The 20,253-nt window shown below is 43.2% G+C and overlaps 1 protein-coding gene across 1 annotated transcript; it reads left to right on the top strand.

The window, feature by feature from the left end:
• Window positions 1-690: 690 nt before the first annotated feature.
• Window positions 691-12,308, top strand: CDO1 (cysteine dioxygenase type 1). The gene is made up of 5 exons (XM_038551845.1): window positions 691-1,070; window positions 3,935-4,012; window positions 5,521-5,675; window positions 10,419-10,588; window positions 11,537-12,308. The coding sequence occupies exons 1-5, from the start codon at window positions 901-903 to the stop codon at window positions 11,564-11,566; spliced, it is 603 nt and encodes a 200-aa protein (XP_038407773.1). The 5' UTR covers window positions 691-900; the 3' UTR covers window positions 11,567-12,308.
• The last annotated feature ends 7,945 nt before the right edge of the window (window positions 12,309-20,253 follow it).

Below are 20,253 nucleotides of genomic sequence, written 5' to 3'. Positions count from 1 at the left end.
TCACTAGTCCTGCTCGAGACCCAAGTGTCCTTTGTGAAAATGCATTTTCAGTACAGTACATTTCGTTTTGAAATTCTTTACATTAAAAAAATATATATATTTTCAAGAAAGACTTCCACTTCCCCCCACCCCCCACCCCCAGCCAGGCTGGAGCCTGCTGTGAGTAGTGTCAATCGATGAAACAGTAGCTCTCCAGCCGGGTAGTAGGCTCCATCCCCAACCTCTCCTCTGCAAGCTCTTCACCACTCCTCTGCTCTCTTTGGAAGGAAGCCTCTTTCCTCCCCCGGCTCCCTCCTCAGCGCCCTCCCCCCCAGCCCCGGACTCCTCCGGGCGGCTTCCTCTCGTGGCTAACCGCGGCGGGGGCGGGGGCGGGGGCGGGGGCGGGAGCGGCGCGGGGAGAGGGGCTGGCATGGGCAGACACCACCCGCCGCGGCCAGGTGGGGGAGAGGGGCGCGGAGACCCCGGCAGGCGGGGGCGCGGCCGCAGGCGTTCCCGGGCGCGCCGCGGAGCGGGGGGACCCGGGGCGGCGAGCCTGGACCTTGTCCGCACGCTCCCGCCGCCTCCGCCGCCGTCGCCGGGTCGCTCCCCGCCTCTCCCCACCCTCCGAGGGCCGTTGGTACAGTCCCGCTGCCTCCGAGAGCTTAAAAGGGGCCGGGGCCGCCGAGCCCGGCCGAGTCGGTGCCCGTCCGCGCGCGCGCCTCCTCTCCGCTGGGGGACGGCCGGGGCGCCTCGGGCCTGCGGCACTCGAGCGCTCGGGGCTCCGGTGTGTGCGCGCCTGTCCGCGGGCAGCCGCGACCCCCCGCCGCCCCGCTCCTCTGCGCTCAGCTCCCGCCCGGCAGCCCCGCAGCCCCGCAGCCCCGCAGCCCCGCGCAGAGCCGCGAGCCCGCCAGCGCCGCGGGGATGGAGCAGACCGAGGTGCTGAAGCCGCGGACCCTGGCGGAGCTGATCCGCATCCTGCACCAGCTCTTCGCCGGCGAGGAGGTGAACGTAGAGGAGGTGCAGGCCGTCCTGGAAGCCTACGAGAGCGACCCCGCCGAGTGGGCCGCGTACGCCAAGTTCGACCAGTACAGGTGAGCGCGCCCTCGCCGCGGCCGCCGGAGCCGGGGCGCGGGTCCCCGAAGCCCTGCCGACGGCGCGGGCTCGGGACCGCAGGAGCAGCGGGCGTGGGGAGGAGGAGTCTCCTCCGGGAGCGCCCCCCCACCCCCCGGAGCGCCCGCAGCCCCGGCCCCGCGGCCCCAAGGTGGGTCATGCGTTTCGTGCTCTTCCCTCCCGTCCACCCGAACGCTTCCAGACCCCCGCTCCTCCTCGTGGGCTCCTCTCCCCGGCGCGGTCGGTCTCCGGGGGCCCCGCGCGCTCAGGCTCCCTCCCCCCGGGCCGCCGCCCCCGGGGCACTGACGAGCGTGCTGCCCGGAGAGAGCTCCATCAGCCCTCCGGAAAAAAGGGTGGCGGCGGAGGACACAGCCCCCTAGCTCTCCATCCATCGGTCGCCTGCGGCGGGCACCTGCCAGCAGGCATTTTTGCCAATATAAAATAGCATCGTAGGGTTGTCAGCTGCTGGCGTTTTGGGGGTTTTGATTTTTGTCGTTGTTTTCAGCTTAAACTGAGCCTCCCAAACCCATTGAACTTCCTGGACTGCGGGTTTATTCCAACTCGCCGTCAGGGTTGTGAGTTAAAGACCGGGTTCCCTTTCAGCCCCCAAGCAATGTGCTTTCTCCTGTCCTCGGTTCTGAGGCTCTGGAATGTAAATTGAAGACCGCTGCTTCCCACATGTGCTGGAGTGAGATGGTCCTTTGAGGCTCTGGCTTGGTGATAAAAGTAAAAAACGAATCTCTCTACCCATCCTCTAGCGACAGAAGTAAAACTTGACCCCCCCCCCCAAGGGTGAGGCTGTTTCCTACGAAGGGCAGCTAGCTAATACTCGAAAGATAAGAATAAGCAGAGATTGTTTTCCTTGGGAGCAGTTGGGGTTAGTCACCTCACTTAAACATAGGCGGTGTATTTGTCGACAAGGGCAGTTTCATTTGTGTTTCAAGATTTGAGATTAACAAGTGAAGCCTGCTTAAGATCCCATCTCCCACTGGCAAGTGGGCTCCAGGAAATTCCTTTGGTTCCTGTCCTTCTGGGGCTGCCAATAAAGCTACCAGAGGCCACTTGTTAATGTTGCCACTAGCTTCAAGTGAGGACTTATTAGGGGCCCGGTACCCATCCAGTCACTTTCAGTCACTTTACTGGTGTAGCAACTCATTGACAGTTCTGTGAGATAGGTACAGTTCCTTACCCACCGACCACCGCCAGATGAGGAATGTTAGGCAATGAAAAGGTTGGATTACCTGCACCAGGTCAAACTTCTATCAGGTAGCTGCTCCAGGATTCAAATGAGCATCCTCATTCTAAGCCCTCACTATAAACAACCACTAAACTTCCAGCCGACTCATGGTGTAGAACAGTTTGCTCTTGGCCCAGATACATCATTGTTCAGGTGGACTTCATCAACCATGGTGGGCTATAAGAACAGCGGCATTTCCAGGGGCTTTGAATTCATCTTGAGTGACAAGTTCCAAGTCACTTGACATGGAAGGATTTCTGTTGATCTATTTATACAGGTGTCCGGACATGCAACTAATGCAGATAATGATGCAGTCCTGGGTGTTGGGGGGAATGTGGAGGGAGAGCATAGGAGAGCAGAAATCATCCTGATAGAATTTTTTACATGCAATTGGTGTTCGCGCTGCAGAGGATTCTGATCTCTGACCTTGGGAAAGCCAGTGCAGAAAAACCAAGGCAGAGTATGTTCCAGTGTAAGCCAGACAGTAAATTCGGGGGGGGGGGGGGGGGGGGGGGGGAGGGAACAGAAAGGCAAGAAGGGTGACCCTAAGGCTCTAAGACTGGTAGAGGGAAGAAGAGTATCCTCATACCAGAGTGGAGTTTATGGGGAATTAAAGGCTCTGTGCACACCCCCTCAGAAAGGTCAGAAAGAGCTACAAAGTGATGATGACTGACATCTAAAAAGCACTTATTAATCAACTCTCTCAGGGCTCCTGCTCTGCCAGCACCTGGCCTCCTGCCTGGGGAGGCAAGGGGAGGAAGGGGCACTCAGAACATAAATGACCAGATGACCATGTGATCAAACACTCCCCCAAATATGGGATAAAGATTCCTCGTCCTAAAAAAAACTAAACAGATGTCATAGTTATCAAGCTTTGTTAATTAGGTGGCATGAATAGTACCTCTTTGATTAATAGAAACTTTAAAAGTAGGTTTGTTTTGTTTTCTGTGGTTATTTTGATTTGGGATTTTATTTTATTTTATTTTATTTTATTTTATTTTATTTTGGCCAATTACTCCTGGAAAAGGTTTAGAGTATTATTTACTTTCCTTAAGACATTTCCTTTGTTTTTACTTAACTCCTACCCTGTTTGTGGAGGAATTTTCAATATGTGTGCTTTCAAATGTAGTTTGTGTCTAGGCTATAGCAAAAACTGAGAATTCTAGAAACAGCTATTTAATGAAACCTTGTTTCTTAAGTTTTGATTTAGCTTTAGCTACAGGGAGGAGGGAAAAAACAACAGTAACATTCTTGCCTAGAGCAGTAGTGAACTTTGCAAATACCTCTGTAAGAAACGTATTCTTTTTATCAGTTTGAGGCTGTCACGTAGAGAATCAAGGAATTTCCTTTTTCTCCTGTTCCCCTTTTTGTGCCACTAATTAAAATGCAGCAGCTATAAACGTGATACAAAATCCAAAAGTGTCCATAATGAACTGTGAAAAATTGTTACCATTTGTGTTGGATTTTTCTAATTAGAAAACCACATTGAAAGTTGTTTAGCGGGAGAAATGTTAACATTTGTAAACGAACCATGCTTTGTGACATACTTATTTTTCCTAATGCATATTTCGTCAACCAGATTCAAATCTCTGAATACCTTCCTTTCAGGTATACTCGAAATCTTGTGGATGAAGGAAATGGAAAATTTAATCTAATGATTCTATGTTGGGGTGAAGGACATGGCAGGTAATACAGTTATTCATTTGCAGATACTTATTAGATGATTTATTCCAGCATAAGGAAAGTTCAGTGCCAGAATGGCTACAGGTCTTGGGAGCATTAACAAATTTCATGTTACAGTTATTTGTTCAAAATGTTCCAACAAAAGTTCTCATGGGAATTAGTTTAAGAGTTTAGGCATATACCATGTACATCAAACCCAGCCCCACAAATGAGTAGTAAATCAAAGGAGGTAAGTAGCCAGTTTAACTTTTTCTGTCTTCTGTGGAGCTAAATGTATGTGGAATTTTGCTAAAATTTGACCTTTGTGGTGCTTTGAAGTCTGTAAACAATTGCAGGACCAAAGACCAAAGTGTGCTCATTTGGAACCAGAAAAGCAATTCACAAATTCAGAAAATTTCTTGCTATTTCAAGTTTATTGTTAACTGACTTTTACTTTTTTTAATTTTCTCTTCAATTTTTTATGTAGAGGATAAGGCAACTTAAACTAATACCAGTTCTTTGAAACTTGGTTCCTTAATTTATCCTAAGTTCACAAACTTGTGAGTATTGTTATCTGTGATCCTTCTCAGGCTTTTGAGAGTGGTAAAAGCAGTACTTGCAGACCCATTTTTGATGGGAGAAAGGAAACCTGAATTTATGAGATTTGGAGGTAGTTAGGTCTATATAGGACTTTATTTACTCATATGGAATGGTGGTGTTTTTGTTCATTTTCAATATTATTTGAGAACAGATAATGTCAAGAGTAAAACTAGGCTCTGTGGATTTAGAAGGTGAGTTCTTAAGGTTTTATGCACTCAACGTAGAAGATAAATGCTAATAACATATACAGGTTCACACCTTTTATACCATTTACTCTAAGATTCCATAAATAAATGTTTTCTGCAAATCCAGTGTACTATCTTTCTCCCACTATTCTTGGGAGTTAATCACAGGTGGAGTACTCTAAATCTGCAAAATGTTAACAAGATTACAATACAACTCTTGGATGCTAACACACATACACCTACCTTTTGTCCCCCAAAGGAAAGAAAAGAGAGAAAAGGCCTGCAGGGGAAAAAAAAAAACCCACTATATGTTAAGTGTGATCTTACATGTGTGATGCAATTATTAGAGATGATTATCTTTATCCTTTCTAAAATTTCTCTGATGTTTTATAATCCAGGTATAGCCCAGCTTAATTGAGCTATCAAAGCTGTGTCTTGCAAAAGACAAGAAGGTTGCTGGTTTTGTGTTTGTTACCAAAGTAGCGTTACAACATGATTTTTTTTAACCCAATTTTTAAAAATGAACTGTTCTGTATTCCAGTTATGCACCAGAATTGCACCATGTATATGCATTAATATGGAAGACCTGGTATTTTATATGTTGCCCTGAACAATGTTAATTACAAACTGATGACATTTACAAGTCCTCTGGACAGTACGCAGCGGTAGTGAGGTCTGGGCAGAGTGTTACTGAGCTCTGAGTACTGGGCTATCCACTGAGCTGAATTGTCTTTTGTGTATATATAGCAGTATCCATGATCACACGGATTCCCACTGCTTTCTGAAGATGCTGCAGGGAAATCTAAAGGAGACATTATTTGCCTGGCCTGACAAAAAATCCAATGAGATGATCAAGAAGTCTGAAAGAACCTTGAGAGAAAACCAGTGTGCCTACATCAACGGTAACATGGAATACCATTTTCTTAGGGCAAGTGGGAAAAGCCTTGAGCTCCCATTTGAAATACTGCTTGCATATTTATATGTCCAGCAGAATTTGGTTCATGGAGTCATGATTTCAGATACTTGGAAAATGATCTAAAGCAATGGGTTTTGTTTTTTTAAACCTTTGTGTCTGAATTAGAATCACTCAAAATGCATGCACATAGGTTGGCATGCACTGAAAAGTCATTTCCTGCCAAGTCTGAGGACAGTTAGCATTGAATATGAATTTACAAAAGTAGATTATTTTATTTTTATTTCTTTAAAGCTTTTATTTTTGAGTGATCTCTACAGCCAACCTGGGGCTCGAGCCTATAACCCTGAGATCGAGTTGCATACTCTACTGACTGAGCCAGCCAGGCACCCCAAAAGTGGATCCTTTTAATAAGGGAGTGAAGTCAGGTTGGAAATACTAGTCTTTGTGTTAAAAAATGTAAGGAAATGTTCTGGAAGTGGTTAAGAATTGTAACTGGTCCCTGTTTTTATAAAATGTACACAGCATACCTAAAAGAATATTCTCAAGAGAATCTTTAGAGAGCCCATTGTTTAGCAGTGACTTATAGATCCCCTACCAAGAATTCCTTCTTTTTCCTAAATGTAATATGGGAGAGCCAGATGCTTTTCAAAAGAGGCTGTGATTAACATCTGCATTTCTAAAAGGGAGAATAACTTTCCAAAAAGCCTGTTAAAGATTATAGATCATTTTTGATTCCCATTTATAGAAGAGATTGCCAACACACCAGAAGAATAACACATCTGAGGTCACTCAGCCTTTAATTGCCAGTCAGGATTTGAAATCAAGCCATTTGGTTCCAAAGCCCATACCCTTAATTGGGATGCCATCCCTCTGATGTAATATAAAATATTACAGAGAGTTTTTTTTTTTCTGGTCCTGCAGCTTTCTTCTTAGATCTTAAAGTCCCTTATTAGTTTTGATACTTGTCCTAAATTTGTTTATGAGTTTAAGAATGCAAGGCACTGGGGTACCTGGGTGGCTTATTCAGTTAAGTGTCTGCCTTCCACTTAGGTCATGATCCCAGAGTCCTGAGATGGAGCCCTACATGGGGCTTCCTGCTCAGCGGAGAGTCTGCTTCTCCCTCTCTCTGCCCTCTCCCTGCTTGTGTTCTCTCTCACTTTCTTTCTCTAAACGAAATAAAATAAAACAAAATAAAAGAATGCAAGGCATTTACAAAGGTCAGATAGTATAGCAAGGTTTCTTCCTCCATTGACAAAACAAAAAAGTATTTGTTTCTTATGTGGCAGAAAGCATTTATTTGAAGGTTGCTGTATATATGTTAGACACACCAAATTTCTAAGAACAGTTTTGTTGCCTGTATCACTCGCAATAAGGCCAACAAGCCTTCCAGAATAATTGCTTTCTGCTAGAGTCCCAGAATCTTTATGAAACTAAATTGGGTCTTAAAGAATAGGTAGAGTCGTCCACGCAGAGCCTACAGGAGCCAAGCAGGTAAGGCAATTGAGAAATTCAGGCCAGGAATAAGGGTGCAGGGACTGCTGTGTGCAAGCCACACTGTCTAAAGGGCAGCAATGGCCACTCAGTTCCAGCCACAGTGCTCAAATTTCTTTTTTCCATTGAAGTGAAAATTCTGATGGGTGGGGGGAGAGCTGGGGGGGGGGGGAATGTGGATTTTGCCAATCAGCAAAATGTCGGGTAGGATAAGCTAAATATTTCTGTAGACTAATTGCCTGTAAGATCAAAAGCCTCAAAAGTTCAACCGTAGATTTTTACGGATGCAAGAAGAGTGCAGATGGATAGGGATCAGTAGGAGGGACGTTTCGAGTGCAGGGAAGAGCATGAGGGAAGGGAAGGCACAATCCTTGCAAAGAATGAAAAATGTTCAGTAGTGGTTTGGCTGGAGAGAAGGGAGAATGGGCTTGGACACGAGTTAGTAGAATAGTGAAGTGAGATCAGGGCCTGGGACTCCAAAACCAGCTGAAGGTAAGAGCTTGCTTTGGTCAGTAGAATTTTATTGGGAGCATCTTGATGGATCCCATAGCAGTGTGCAACATAGAGTGGAAGAAAAAAGATAATTGGGACAAGGAGACCAAATTACCTAACGTAAAGGCAAATGGTAGACATGCCTGGACCAAACTGGCATCCATGAGCATCACCAAGAAAGGTCCAAGGTTATTGTGAAAGATGGTACACCATGGGCATAAAAGAAATGGAGGCAAAGACAAATGGACAAATGGCTGCATGGATGGACAGATGGATGGATGCTGGGATTATTAAGAGCAGATTTCAGACAAGAGTTTCAGGGGCTTCTCTAAAGGATGGTGACTAGGTTTTGTGGGGTCTGTGCTGGCAGGATTGTGCAGCATGCATTGGGTAGTGTATGTGCTTGCAATCGGAGAAACAAATAATTTGTATAAAGGCAGTCAGTTCTTAAGGAGGTGGAACTTAGGCTCAAAATTGTGCTTAAGGCCGGTCTATGATGAGCAGTAAGTATAAGCTATGGAATCAGAGTCTGCATAACTGAGATTACGTCCCATTTTTGGAAATGAGGAAAACTGCTAAGGATCCCAGAAGTTGTGACTTGTTGGAAGGTGGTCTAACTATAGCTGAGATAGAACCTGTCTTCTGCTTCTAGGCTTCACTATTCTCTCATGCAAGCTTATGGAGCCAGATCATAAAGCATAAATCCTAATTTGGTGCCTACATTAACTGCACTAATTTCACTGAATTCCTTTCTTGATTATTCCTCAGATTCTCTCCTAACTATAAATTTCTTAACGTAGTTTTGAGTATTTTGTCTTTCCTTCTCCCCTTCCCCCAGGGCCCTTAGACTTGCTTCATTGTGAATTGGTCAGGCTCTCAGTCAGGGCTCACCTGCTATCCTGGGGTCCCCTCACATCATGCAGGCTTTCCCTTTGCTCCCTCCCATTGCTGATCTTATTTCCTCATCTCTTGTCTGCTTCCTTCCTGGTTCATACTCTTTTTTGGTGGAAAATATCTTCACTGGCTTTGTGAGACAGGGTTCATGAACAATAAGTTTTTGAGACCTCATATATCTAAAAATCCTGGCACCATGATTGATAAATTAGCTGGATGTGGAATTAGGACCTCAGATCTGCTCTCAGAGCTATGAAGGTAACCCCTTGACTTTTCTTTTCCAATCCTCTTTCTGAAAGCCTGGTACCATTCTGATTCTCAAATCTTTCTATGAAATTATTTTTTCTTTCTTGAAACTTTGGAATGTCCCCTTTTAGTTATCTTTTCCTGCCCTCTGCATTACAGTCCTGTACCTTGATTCATGACTCTCATTCATGGTGCTGGGTAGTCTGTGGGTTCTTTATTCTGGAAATCTGTATCCTTCTATTCAAGAAAATACTCTCAAGGTATTTCTTTGGGATTTTTGTTTTGTTTTGTTTTGTTTTGTTTGGTTCTGTTTCTGAATCTCTTAGTGCTCAGATATGAAACCACCTGGACTAGTTGTCTGATTTTTTTTTCCTTTCCTATTTTCTGTTTTTGTCCCTTTGTCCTTAGAGTCTTTTCCAGCTTCCTCGGTTTTTCTTTCAACCTTTCTATTCAGGGGTTTCGTTTGTTTTTTTTAGTCTCCTCCTGAGAAGTGTCTGTTTCAAGTGTCTGCATTTTGGGGTGTTGCCCCAACCCCCATCTTTAATACTAGAGGCCTTGCCCCAATGTCTAGTGAACTTGGCTGTAGGCTAATATTTGAAAACTAGAGACAAAAAAAAGTTAACTGGTGGCTCTGAACATATGGATGGTGTGTGTCAACTGGATTTCACTCTGGGATAATCTGGCAGACATTTTTCCTTGAGGAACAGCCAATGGTGCTATCTTTAAGAGCTTTGTCCTGGAGCTCATCAGATTCCCTGAGAAGCTGTTTCCCATCTCCTGTCCGAGGGGAAAGAAAATCCTGTTTGGTAGTATGCTGGCAGCTAGGTGGAAAGGAAAGCAGGGATCCTACCATTCAATAAGTAAATGTTGACTCATATCACCAGTTTTTCACCTGGTATCTGCCAGTCCTGAGCTCGTGTATTGTACTCTTTCTAGAATATAGATCTCAGACATGTACTCTGGGGAATGAGGGAAAGAAATGGTAAAAGGAATTTGAGCCTGGCTTTCAACCAGTTCTTGGATTTTTAGCCCCATCTTCACCCTCACTTCCAGAAGTAGTTTTACTGCTAATCCCTGAGCTGTTCAGAGCTGTGTGTGTGTGTACACATATGTATCATGTCAAGATAAAAGGTTAATTTTTGGCTTTCCCCTGGGTTAGCTAAGGATTTAGCTTTCTATCCTTGGCAAAACTATTCATCTACTTACAAGCTCTCAAACTTTTATTGAAGATTTTATTCACTTATTCATGAAAGACACAGAGAGGGGGAGAGAGATAGGCAGAGGGAGAAGCAGGCTCCCTGCAAGGAGCCTGATGCAAGAGTTGATCCCAGGACACCAGGATCATGACCTGAGCCAAAGGCAGACGCTCAACCACTGAGCTACCCAGGTGCCTGGGTTGATGCCTTTTTAAAATGATTTTACTATAATTGTAGGGTTTGGGAAATAGTCGAGTACATATTGCTTACTGTCTTTCACTGGAAAGTCACTCCAAAGTAATTTCTGTCTTTATCCGATTGATTGATGATCTCAGGTGGTTGACAAAATTTTTACCTATACCCATCATCTAAGCCCCTTTCTCCACTTTTCCTTCTTGGGTATTGTCTAGATTCCATTGGCTTACATCGAGTAGAGAACATTAGCCATACAGAACCTGCCGTGAGCCTTCACTTGTACAGCCCACCTTTTGATACATGCCATGCCTTTGATCAAAGAACAGGACATAAAAACAAAGTCACCATGACATTCCATAGCAAATTTGGAATCAGGACTCCATTTGTAAGTATGATTCCCCTCTCCTAGGATTAAGTGCTTTGTGGGTTGGCAACATGACATTATATGCATTGCTTTTTTTGTTCCAGATATTGTTCAAATGTCTCATTGTAAGTATTCTCGAAATGAAGAATGAGAGAAAAACCTTAACATGAGAGAGGGACCCTTATATCCTAATTCTTTAACTTTGGCAATGATAATTTCAATTGACCTTTTTTTAAAAAACGTAAATTAGACACTAAGAATTATTTGAGAAACTTAAAAATGTTATGCTCATCCAAAAGAAAATGTTTCTTCATTTAATAAGAATTAAAACTATATTATTTTATGTAACTGCTGCTGCCGTGACTTAATATTCTTAGGCCTGAGTGACTGGAACAACATAAACCACTTGCATAGTTAACCTTTGCAAAGTCAAGGCCCTTTTCTGAGGATATAAATACACTCGCCTGTTTTGATTGCCAAGTTGCTTTTTCTGGGAGTAGTGATACTGTTTAGACCACAAATCAATGCGAATAGACTCTGATAACATGTTCCCCCACTAGAGGAATAAGAGTTTCCTCCTGAAAATAATTAGGCAGACAACACTGATATGGTAGGGCCAGTCTTCTCCCTCTAGTGAAATAAACTGGCCGTTCAGGGGAACAGTCTCAAATGAATAACGAGAATATCCAGGAATAGACAATGGGTGACCACTGATACTGAAACTATCCTCACAAATCTTAAGAAAGTACTGCCTCAGAGGGAAGCAGGGGCAGAATTTTCTCAGGTGATTGCCCTGCCTCGTTCTCTGCATTCTGATCCCCAAGAGATAGTCTTATCACAGGAACAAAAACACTGGGCTCCTCTGCCAAAGCCAAATTTTCATACACTTCTAGAAAAGCAGGACGCCTTAGGAACCAGCTGAAAGTTCTCATGTAAAGATGCTTACACAACTTTCTTTCTTTCTTACAGACAGCTTCAGGATCACTGGAGAACAACTAAGGAGCATCAGATCCTTTAAGGTTTTAGCTTAAGGTCTGCTAAAAAAAAGAATTAAAAAAAAAAGTTTTGCCCTGGACAGGAACAGCCTCTACCATCTGCTCTCCAGTAATAGTTATGAAGCCAATATTTAGATCTCTTGCAAGGCAGATGCTAATTGTAAAGCATTGAGCAAGCAATAGTGCCCCAAGCTATTGCAGAAGAAAAATCCCAGTAAAGGAAAAATGGGCTCAGAATTTTCAAGACCAATTCAAGCACTCTCCTGGTTTTCTCCTCTAAATTCAATGGAACCATATGGGGGAATATCAGTGAAGATTTTTAGAGCTTTTGGAAGCCCTTTGGTCTCTGAATTGTAATTAGCAATAAACCAAAATAAGAAACCCCAGATGTCAGATGCTTGCCTTGTTACTTGGAGGACTAAATGTGGGTGTCACTAGTATCCTTTGTATGTTCTTGATATCTGCAGAGAATTTTGAATCTATGGAATTTATTTTTTCAGTCTTACTTGACAAATTCCTGTCCTATAAGTAGCAGGATACTGTAGGCAGAGAAACTTAAGGCACTTTTGCCACTTGGTAATGAAAGGGAGGGTGGAAGAATTAGAAACAGTACCTGCACCCCTAAACCCATGCCAAACCAAAACCAGAAACTCCTCCTATCTAATATGTCCAGTGGTCATGGTGGAAGACTTTGTACTGCCACTAAAATTGCCAAATTATTTTAATAAAACTGGATTTGAATACAATTCAAAGTTGTCTTGCTGTTTGAGAATTTCATGTAACTCATACTTCCTTAGATTTAGATGGAGCAGCAAAAGCGCTGTGAAAGATGCTTTTATGAGGTAAAGTGGTGAGAGAGTAAAAAAAAAAAAGGCATTCAAAGCAGCTCACTGTTTTGTGTTTCACGTATGTTCACTAAGTGGCCAGAGGTACCAAGTGAAGGGCCTCTGGCTCTGGTGTGGTTGACCAATGTAAGCAGTTTTGCCTGAAAATTACAGGTGGGGCTGTCTGTGTTTTGATGGGAATCGGCTTCCAGCATTTAAAAACAGGAGATGTCCTAGAACAAGGTGTAGATTTCCAGCTTCTTGAAAGTCTGAAGTCCCTGTCTTGCATTTCCATTGATGTCACTTAGCTGGGATCAGATCTGCCCCTTGGTTGGGGCCACTTTTCCAGTCTGGGCTAATGTCCAACTCCCTTGTCTGTCTTGTTGGTGTTCCCTCAAAGGCCACATAGTATTAGAGTTTGCTGCTCCTACTTCAGGCAATCATTTTAGGAATACCCGGCATAATCTTGGAATTTATGCTCTCAAGAAATTTAATGAGAAAGTCAAGACCTTTGAAGATGGTTCTATGTAGGTCATTGTTTTGTTGTTCACACCATCTGGTAGAATTATTTCTATCTTTACATCTTTGTTTCCTCTCATCTTTGAAAAGGATGTTAACTATTTGAGTGCTTACTATATAGTAGGCATTGTTACAAGTTGTTTTGATGCACTAACTTCTGGAAAAGTTCTTCATGAATTAGGTCCTGTGTTGGTTTTCTGCTGCTGCTTTAACACATGTTACCACAGACATAAGGGCTTAAAGCAACACACTTATTTTCCTATAGCTCCATAGGTCAGAAGTCTGTTTCATGGCATTAATATCAAGATGCGTTTCCTTTCTGTGGAGTTCTGTGTTGGATCTGTTTTATTTGGTGTTTCTGTTGGATCTGTTTTATTTGGTGTTTTTCCCTAGCTTCTGTAGACTGCCAGCATTTCTGGCTCAGAATCCCCTTGTCCATCTTCAAGCCAGCAATGATAGCCTAAGTCCTGAATGTCTGCACTCTGACCCATCCTTGGCTTCAGTTTGCTCCTTGGAAGGACTCAAGCAACTAGAAATTATCTGCATCTCTACACAGTACTCTTAAATCTGTTAAGTCTCTTGGTGTGAGATGATATACCCATAGATTCTGGGGGTCATTCTACCCCCATCTACCCTCTTGCTGCCAGAGAGCCATGTCCATCCCATGCACAAAAGAGATTCACCCCATCCCAGGGTCCCCAAAGTCTTCATCAGTTTCAACGGAAAGTCCCAAATTTTGCCCAAATCTCAATTTGAAAGCCCCAGATCTCATCATGTAAGTTAGGTCTGGGACACCACTCTTCCCCTATTTAGAACTGTTAAGCATGGTTTAGAAACTTGTCAAATTTATCTGCCCAAGATATTACAGACCTAGGGTTTGACCCCAAGGAACTTCTTTGGAACTTGGTCACTTTATACTTAAGCCTTTCAGGGTAACAGCAACCTGGGCCATGTCCATTTTTTTGTGTTTTCTACTATATTAAAAGAAAAAAGAGACAGTCTATGTTATATATATATATGGTATAAGTGGTTAATAGATAGTACTTTTAATACACAAATTGAGTAATACCCTGTTTGTGGCAAGCAATGGCCAAATCTAAATTTGAGGATACTTATAAATCTGACGTTCATTTAAAGACCACTCTGGTGCCTGTGGCTATCCTGGCCATCCTGTCCACCCTATTCTCTGAGATTGGCCATGTTGTCTATCAACCACGACTGTTCAAGAAGGAGCAGACATGCTTCTCCAGGAGCTCAAAGTTCTCTTGGCTCAATGAGGTGTTTGCACAGATGGCAAGGCAGTGAAGCCATCAAAGACCCAGATGGATTTTGTAGAAAGAAGGAACATTGAGGACAGGAATTGTACTGGTTGATGGAAGATGAATGGGATATGATGGATGAGGGTAAGGACTTGAGTGTAGAAAAGGAGGAGGAGGAAGGAGCCCCTGTGTAAGGAGTCCAGGAAAGGCAGGGCTGGCTGTTGGGCCCGCGAACCATCTCAGTGTTCAGGACCTCCCATCTCACCTGCAGCCTGAGGTGCTGCACTGCCTGTCCCCTCTGCCTGGCTTGCCCTCCTCCCCACCCTTCCCATGGCCTTCAGAAGTCAGCTCAAATGTTTCCTCCCCAGAAAGGAATTCCCCAACCACCATATAGAAAAGCAAACACCCGGCTACTCTCAGATTTCACTGAAGCATGTAAGAGTATTTGGAAAGTACTTTCCTTTTTTCGCTCCTTAATTCTCTAAATCTTACCAGTAAGATGGGAACTCCATAGGGTGGAAGCATTATTTCATCCACAGCCTTATCCTGAGCACTTAGACCTGAACAAAGCAGGTACTCAGTACCCACTGATGAAGTGAATGAAAAAAGCTCTCAGTCTCCTCATAACAATTTTGTATTCAGATACCCTGATGCTACGGTCCTTTCCTTGTGTCACCAAATCACCTGTGTCATACTATTATATATTAAGTATGGAAATTCTGAGGATAGTATTTTTAAGCCAGAGACTTCATTCATCAGGCTTATGTCAATGGCTTACCTTTTGGTGTGGGTTCAGTGATCACATACTTAGGTAAACCAGTTGATGAAGGAGGAGTTTTTTGTTTTGTTTTGTTTTGGTTTTTTTTTTTGTTTTGTTTTTTTTTTTGAAGGAGGAGTTTTTAGATGTGTTTCCTGGGAGGGGACAGCATTAATGATCCCACTTAGCAATGTGAGCTTAGCCTTTTTTATTTTTTTCCTGACTCACAGAGCATTTTGAAAATCTCTGAATGCTCAAATTCTCTCCAGAAACGCCAGCACACTACACATTTGCATACAGTTTCAGAAAAGACTCCTGGACCCTCCAAAGGTCCCTGGGAACCCTAGTTAAAGAACCCTGTCTTATGTGAGCCAAAACTCATGGGCAGTAGTGGCCATATCAGTTCATTTTTTGAGATGGGAGGGCATTAGCAAGCTCGGCTACTAGTTAACCTTTTAAAAGTTACAAAGAGATTTCCAGGAAACACCAGAAACTAGTGCTACCTTGTCCCAGGTACGTCCATGTATTTCACAAGGTCTGTTCTCTTGTGTGTCTACTGACATGAAGTACACTTTCAGACTTTCACAACTTTATGTATACAGTTGGTAGATGTTTCCTTTAAAAAGTGTACATGGGAAAATCATAACTAAATAAAAATTTTAAGAAATTGAAAATGGATATGGGATAATGAAAGAAGCCAGACACAGAAAAAATAAGTATTATATGATTCCACTGTTATGTAAGGTACCTAGACTAGGCCAATTCATAGGGACACAAAGTAGACTGGAAATTCCCAGGGGGTTGGGGGTGGGGAGGAGGAGGAATTAGTGTTTCATGGGTACAGAATTGAGGGTCTTGAAAATGATTTGGGTGTAGATAGTGGTGATAGGTATACAGCATTGTGAATGGTGTATCTGGTGTCACCAAATTGTATATTTTTCCACAATTTCAAATGTTTTTACTGCTAAAACTTATAAAAAGCTCCATCATGAAACAGGAGAAGGGTATTAAGAGTATACTTATCATGAAACAGAACAGATGAATATAGGAGAAGGGGGAAAAACAGAAAAATAGAGGGAGGAAAACTAGAGAACAAACTCAAGGTAGAAGCGGGGAGGTGGGTGGGAGGATGGACGAGATGAAGGATGGACATTAAGGAGGGCACTTGTGATGAGCACTGGATAGTTGTATGTAAATGATGAATCACTAAATTCTCCTGAAACCAGTGGTACACTATATATGAACTAACAAGAATTTAAATGGAAACTTGAAACAAACAAGAGAATACTTATCATGGCATACAATGGAGAGGTTGTTGTTGGGGAGAGGACAATAAAGGAGTGAGTTTAAACGAAAGGTTACACTTATCATGATGAGCACTGTGTAAGGGATAGAATTGTTGTACACCTGAAACTATGTTTATGCTTGAGCTATACTGAACTGTATGTTAATTATACTTGGATTTTTAAATTTTATTATTCTTATTAATACTTGAATCTTTAAAAAGATTTTATTTATTTCTTTGTGAAAGAGAGAGAGCAAGAGCTAGGGGAGAGGGAGAAGCAGACTCCCCACTGAGCAGGGAGCCCAATATGGGACTCGATCCCAAGACCCTGAGATCATGACAGAAGCTGAAGGCAGATGCTTAACTGACTGAGCCACCCAGGCACCAACGTGGGGCTCAAACTCACAACACCGAGGTCAAGAGATGCATACTCTACTGAGGATAGCCAGGTGCCCCTATTCTTCAATTTTTATAAAACCATCATTTCAAAGACAGAGGACTTTACAAATACTCATGGGTGTTCCCCAAGGGAAACTGCAATATCTTTTTTTTATTCCACTCAAGATTTCAAGAGTTTAAATAAAATTCAAGTTAGTTCACATATAGTGAAGTATTACTTTCAGAGGTAAAATTTAGTGATTCATCAGTTGTATGCAAAACCCAGTGATCATTACATCACATGCCCCCCTTAATGTCCATCACCCAATTACCCCATCCCCCCACCCACCTCCTCTCTAGCAACCCTCAGTTTGTTTCCTAGAGTTAAGGATCTCTTATGATTTGTCTCCCTCCCTGCTTTATCTAATTTTATTTTTCCTTTCCTTCCCTATGTTAATCTGTTTTGTTTCTTAAATTCCACATATGAGTGAAATCATAGGGATTTGTCTTTCTCTTAAAGCTCCAATATCTTAAAAAAAAAAAAAGTGTGTGTGTGGGGGGGGAATTGTGTGTGTGTGTGTGTGTGTGTGTGTGTGTGTGTTGGAATAGGTGACACGTACTGTCATAGAAAACACAAGATAGGGATCCCTGGGTGGCGCAGCGGTTTGGCGCCTGCCTTTGGCCCAGGGTGCGATCCTGGAGACCCGGGATCGAATCCCACGTCGGGCTCCCGGTGCATGGGGCCTGCTTCTCCCTCTGCCTGTGTCTCTGCCTCTCTGTCTCTCTCTCTCTGTGACTATCATAAATAACTAAAAATTTAAAAAAGAAAACACAAGATAAAAAGCATATGATGAAGAGCATCCTTCCCATTCCTATCCCCAGGCTCTCTTTTTCCCCTCTCTAGATGTAATCTATATTACCACTCTCTGTGTTTGCTTATTTATTTTTATTATTTATACAGAGGGTAGCATTTTGCAGTCCATGCTATGCACCTACGAGGAGAGCTTTCCATATCAGAACACAAACACTTCCTTCTTTCTTTCGTACAGAGGGGGTCATGGTATTCCATTGTATGAACATATCATAGTTTAGTTCATCAGTCCTCTGTTGGTGGACTTTGATACGATTTCCAGACTCTTACAATTACATACAATCCCAATGAATAACCATGTGCATAATGTCATTTCACAAGTATCAGCTGACCCATTTCATTTTTATAAAACAAACAAGATACCTCAGCCCCCGGAAATGAGGCAACAGCACAAGGTCAGGGCAAACCGCCATAGCTGAAGAGCACCCCTCCCAGGGCAGAACCTGTCACCTCGTGTCACCACTTTTCCTTTTAGTGTTTCTGCCCTGCTCGGTGGTCAAATGCACTCAGATGAAGCCTCCAGCACTTTCAGAAGCTTAACACTCACAGAGATTCCTTATCACAGGCAAGAAAGCCTGCGGAAGCCCACCTGCTCATGAGAAAACTAATGTCTTAGTCACGGTCAGTTTAGAATTCTGTCCATGCTCAGCAGGAGAGCTGGGAAGACAGGAGAAGATGTGGTAGCTTCAAAAACATGCCTCACAGTTGCTTAATGCGGGGCATTTTGTTTTTCAAGTAATTTACAGAAAGACATAAAGGAACTGTGAGAGACTCAGGCCCAGTGAGCATGGTTCTGAACACTGATGTAAACCTAGATCGGTGGTCTGAGGGACATCCTTCCACCAGCTCAGGAAGTGACTGTCTGTTTTAAATATTTATACTTATATATCCATACACTATAGTGATATGTATAACGCTTACCTAAAAGTGCAAACAGAAAAATTCCTTGCGCCAGAGGGGTCGAAATATTATAGAACTAGAAATTAATGCAATTAAGGATTGATTAGCCTTCAATGTCAAGAGCCCTCCTAAGCACGCTCAGATAAGACAAAAAGTGTCATTACAACTACAGATCACCGCGATGTACCTTCCAGCAAGAGCCGTAGTATTATACGTTTATGCAGGACTCATCTCACAGATAAAGATAAAATAATGAGATTGTGCCATCATGAAGATGAAATGTACTTCAGGGAACATTTAGCCAAACAAACTTTATTATAAATGACACTGCAGCAGGTGCACAGGATGCCTGAGCAATGTTGCACCTGTACAGGTTCACACACGGGAGCTGAGACTCAGTGATTTTGCAAGCTGATCGGTAGATGAAAAGTGATCACAGTGGGAGTGTTTACACCGTGGGAATCTGTCGAGGCTGTAAATCAGGGTGGTTCTCTTCCCCCAGAGACCCTGTTAAACATTTGCCGTATCTAAGGCTATTCAGCCAATTCAAAATAAAGACAAGGTTTGCCTGGACTATGCAAGTATGTGTTTTCACCCTTTCATGTTTACTGTGCTTTTAAATTTTTAGGTTGCTTTTGCAGACATAGATCTATTTTTCTCACTTCAGAGAAATCCTTTAAGGTAAGGTAGGAATATTATTTCTTCCCCTCTCCCATTTCAGAGATGAGGACATTTAGGTACAACACAGATGAAATATGTTGCCCCAGGACACCCAGCTACGTAATGGAAAAAACAAAACAGACTGGTTGGTGTTTTGGCTATCTGTCCTGCTCAGGACACGATGGATTGTTGGCAAAAGAGAAAAACGATTGAGCAAGGACAGAAAATCAATGAGGTGCCCCACGCAGCAGTGACCCTATGGCTTTGCACTTGTGATGCACGATACTTTAGTACTTTGACATGAAATCTGCCAACTGGTTGTGACATCATAGTTTCAAAAATATATATATACAGGAGGAACTCAGTCTCAATGGGCCAGTGAAGGGTCTTCTTTTTCCTAAGTGGATCCAATTAGTTACTATGTCATAGCAAAGTTTGAGACTGGGCTGTGCATTATTCTTATTTAGGATTACAATCTTTAGAGCTATGTTCATAGTTAGACCCTATGGCACCAGACCAGGATTCCAGGTTGTTTCCATTAAGACTCATTTATTTAAAAAAAAAAAAGAGTTTATTCATTCATGAGAGACACAGAATAAGAGGCAGAGACCCAGGCAGAGGGAGAAGCAGGCTCCCTGTGGGGAGCCTGATGTGGGACTTGATCCCAGGGCCCCAGGATCAGGACCTGAGCTGAAGGCAGATGCTCAACCACTGAGCCACCCAGGTTCCCCTTAAGACTCGTTCAAATGCAATTGCCAAAATGTAAGCCAGGCTGACTTGAAGAAAACAAGCTCATGTAACTGTGAAATCCAGGGGCTTCCCAGGCAAGGGTGGATCAAGGGATCCAAACTGATTTTTAGGACTTTCTTGCTCTCCATATTTTTTAAGTCTAAAGACTACCCTTGTGGCATTAATATCTCCAGGCTTACAGCTCCAATTTGAATTTTGGTAAGATAAAGGGTTATTTCTCCACAGTCTGTCCATAGAAGTCAAGGGCTCCAGCTACACAGGCTTCGGTTGCATCACATGCCCATCCCTGACCCATTTGCCAAGGTAGGATCTCTGCCTGGCTTGAGTCGTGTGTCTGCCTCTGAAGTCAAGGCTGGAGTCAGTTCCACCAAATCAAATGGATTGGTGTGGGGCTTGGGATCATCAAGGAAAATGACAATTCTGTTATAAGAATAAAGAAGAAAGAGGAGACTACATGGTAGGCAGAAAATCAATGGGTTTCCACAACA

Source organism: Canis lupus, chromosome 11 (assembly GCF_011100685.1).
Source record: "Canis lupus familiaris isolate Mischka breed German Shepherd chromosome 11, alternate assembly UU_Cfam_GSD_1.0, whole genome shotgun sequence".
In the NCBI taxonomy this organism is placed as follows: Eukaryota; Metazoa; Chordata; class Mammalia; order Carnivora; family Canidae; genus Canis; species Canis lupus.
Note: the sequence above shows the minus strand (reverse complement) of the source record. Positions and strands in the feature narration are given on the sequence as shown.

Bases quoted from the DNA above. Each gene is read 5' to 3' on its own strand.
- CDO1 (XM_038551845.1), top strand. From the start codon at position 901: ATGGAGCAGACCGAGGTGCTGAAGCCGCGGACCCTGGCGGAGCTGATC. The intron at 4,013-5,520 runs GTAATACAGTTA...GTGTATATATAG, and splicing joins TGGGGTGAAGGACATGGCAG to CAGTATCCATGATCACACGG. The intron at 10,589-11,536 runs GTAAGTATGATT...TCTTTCTTACAG, and splicing joins TTGGAATCAGGACTCCATTT to ACAGCTTCAGGATCACTGGA.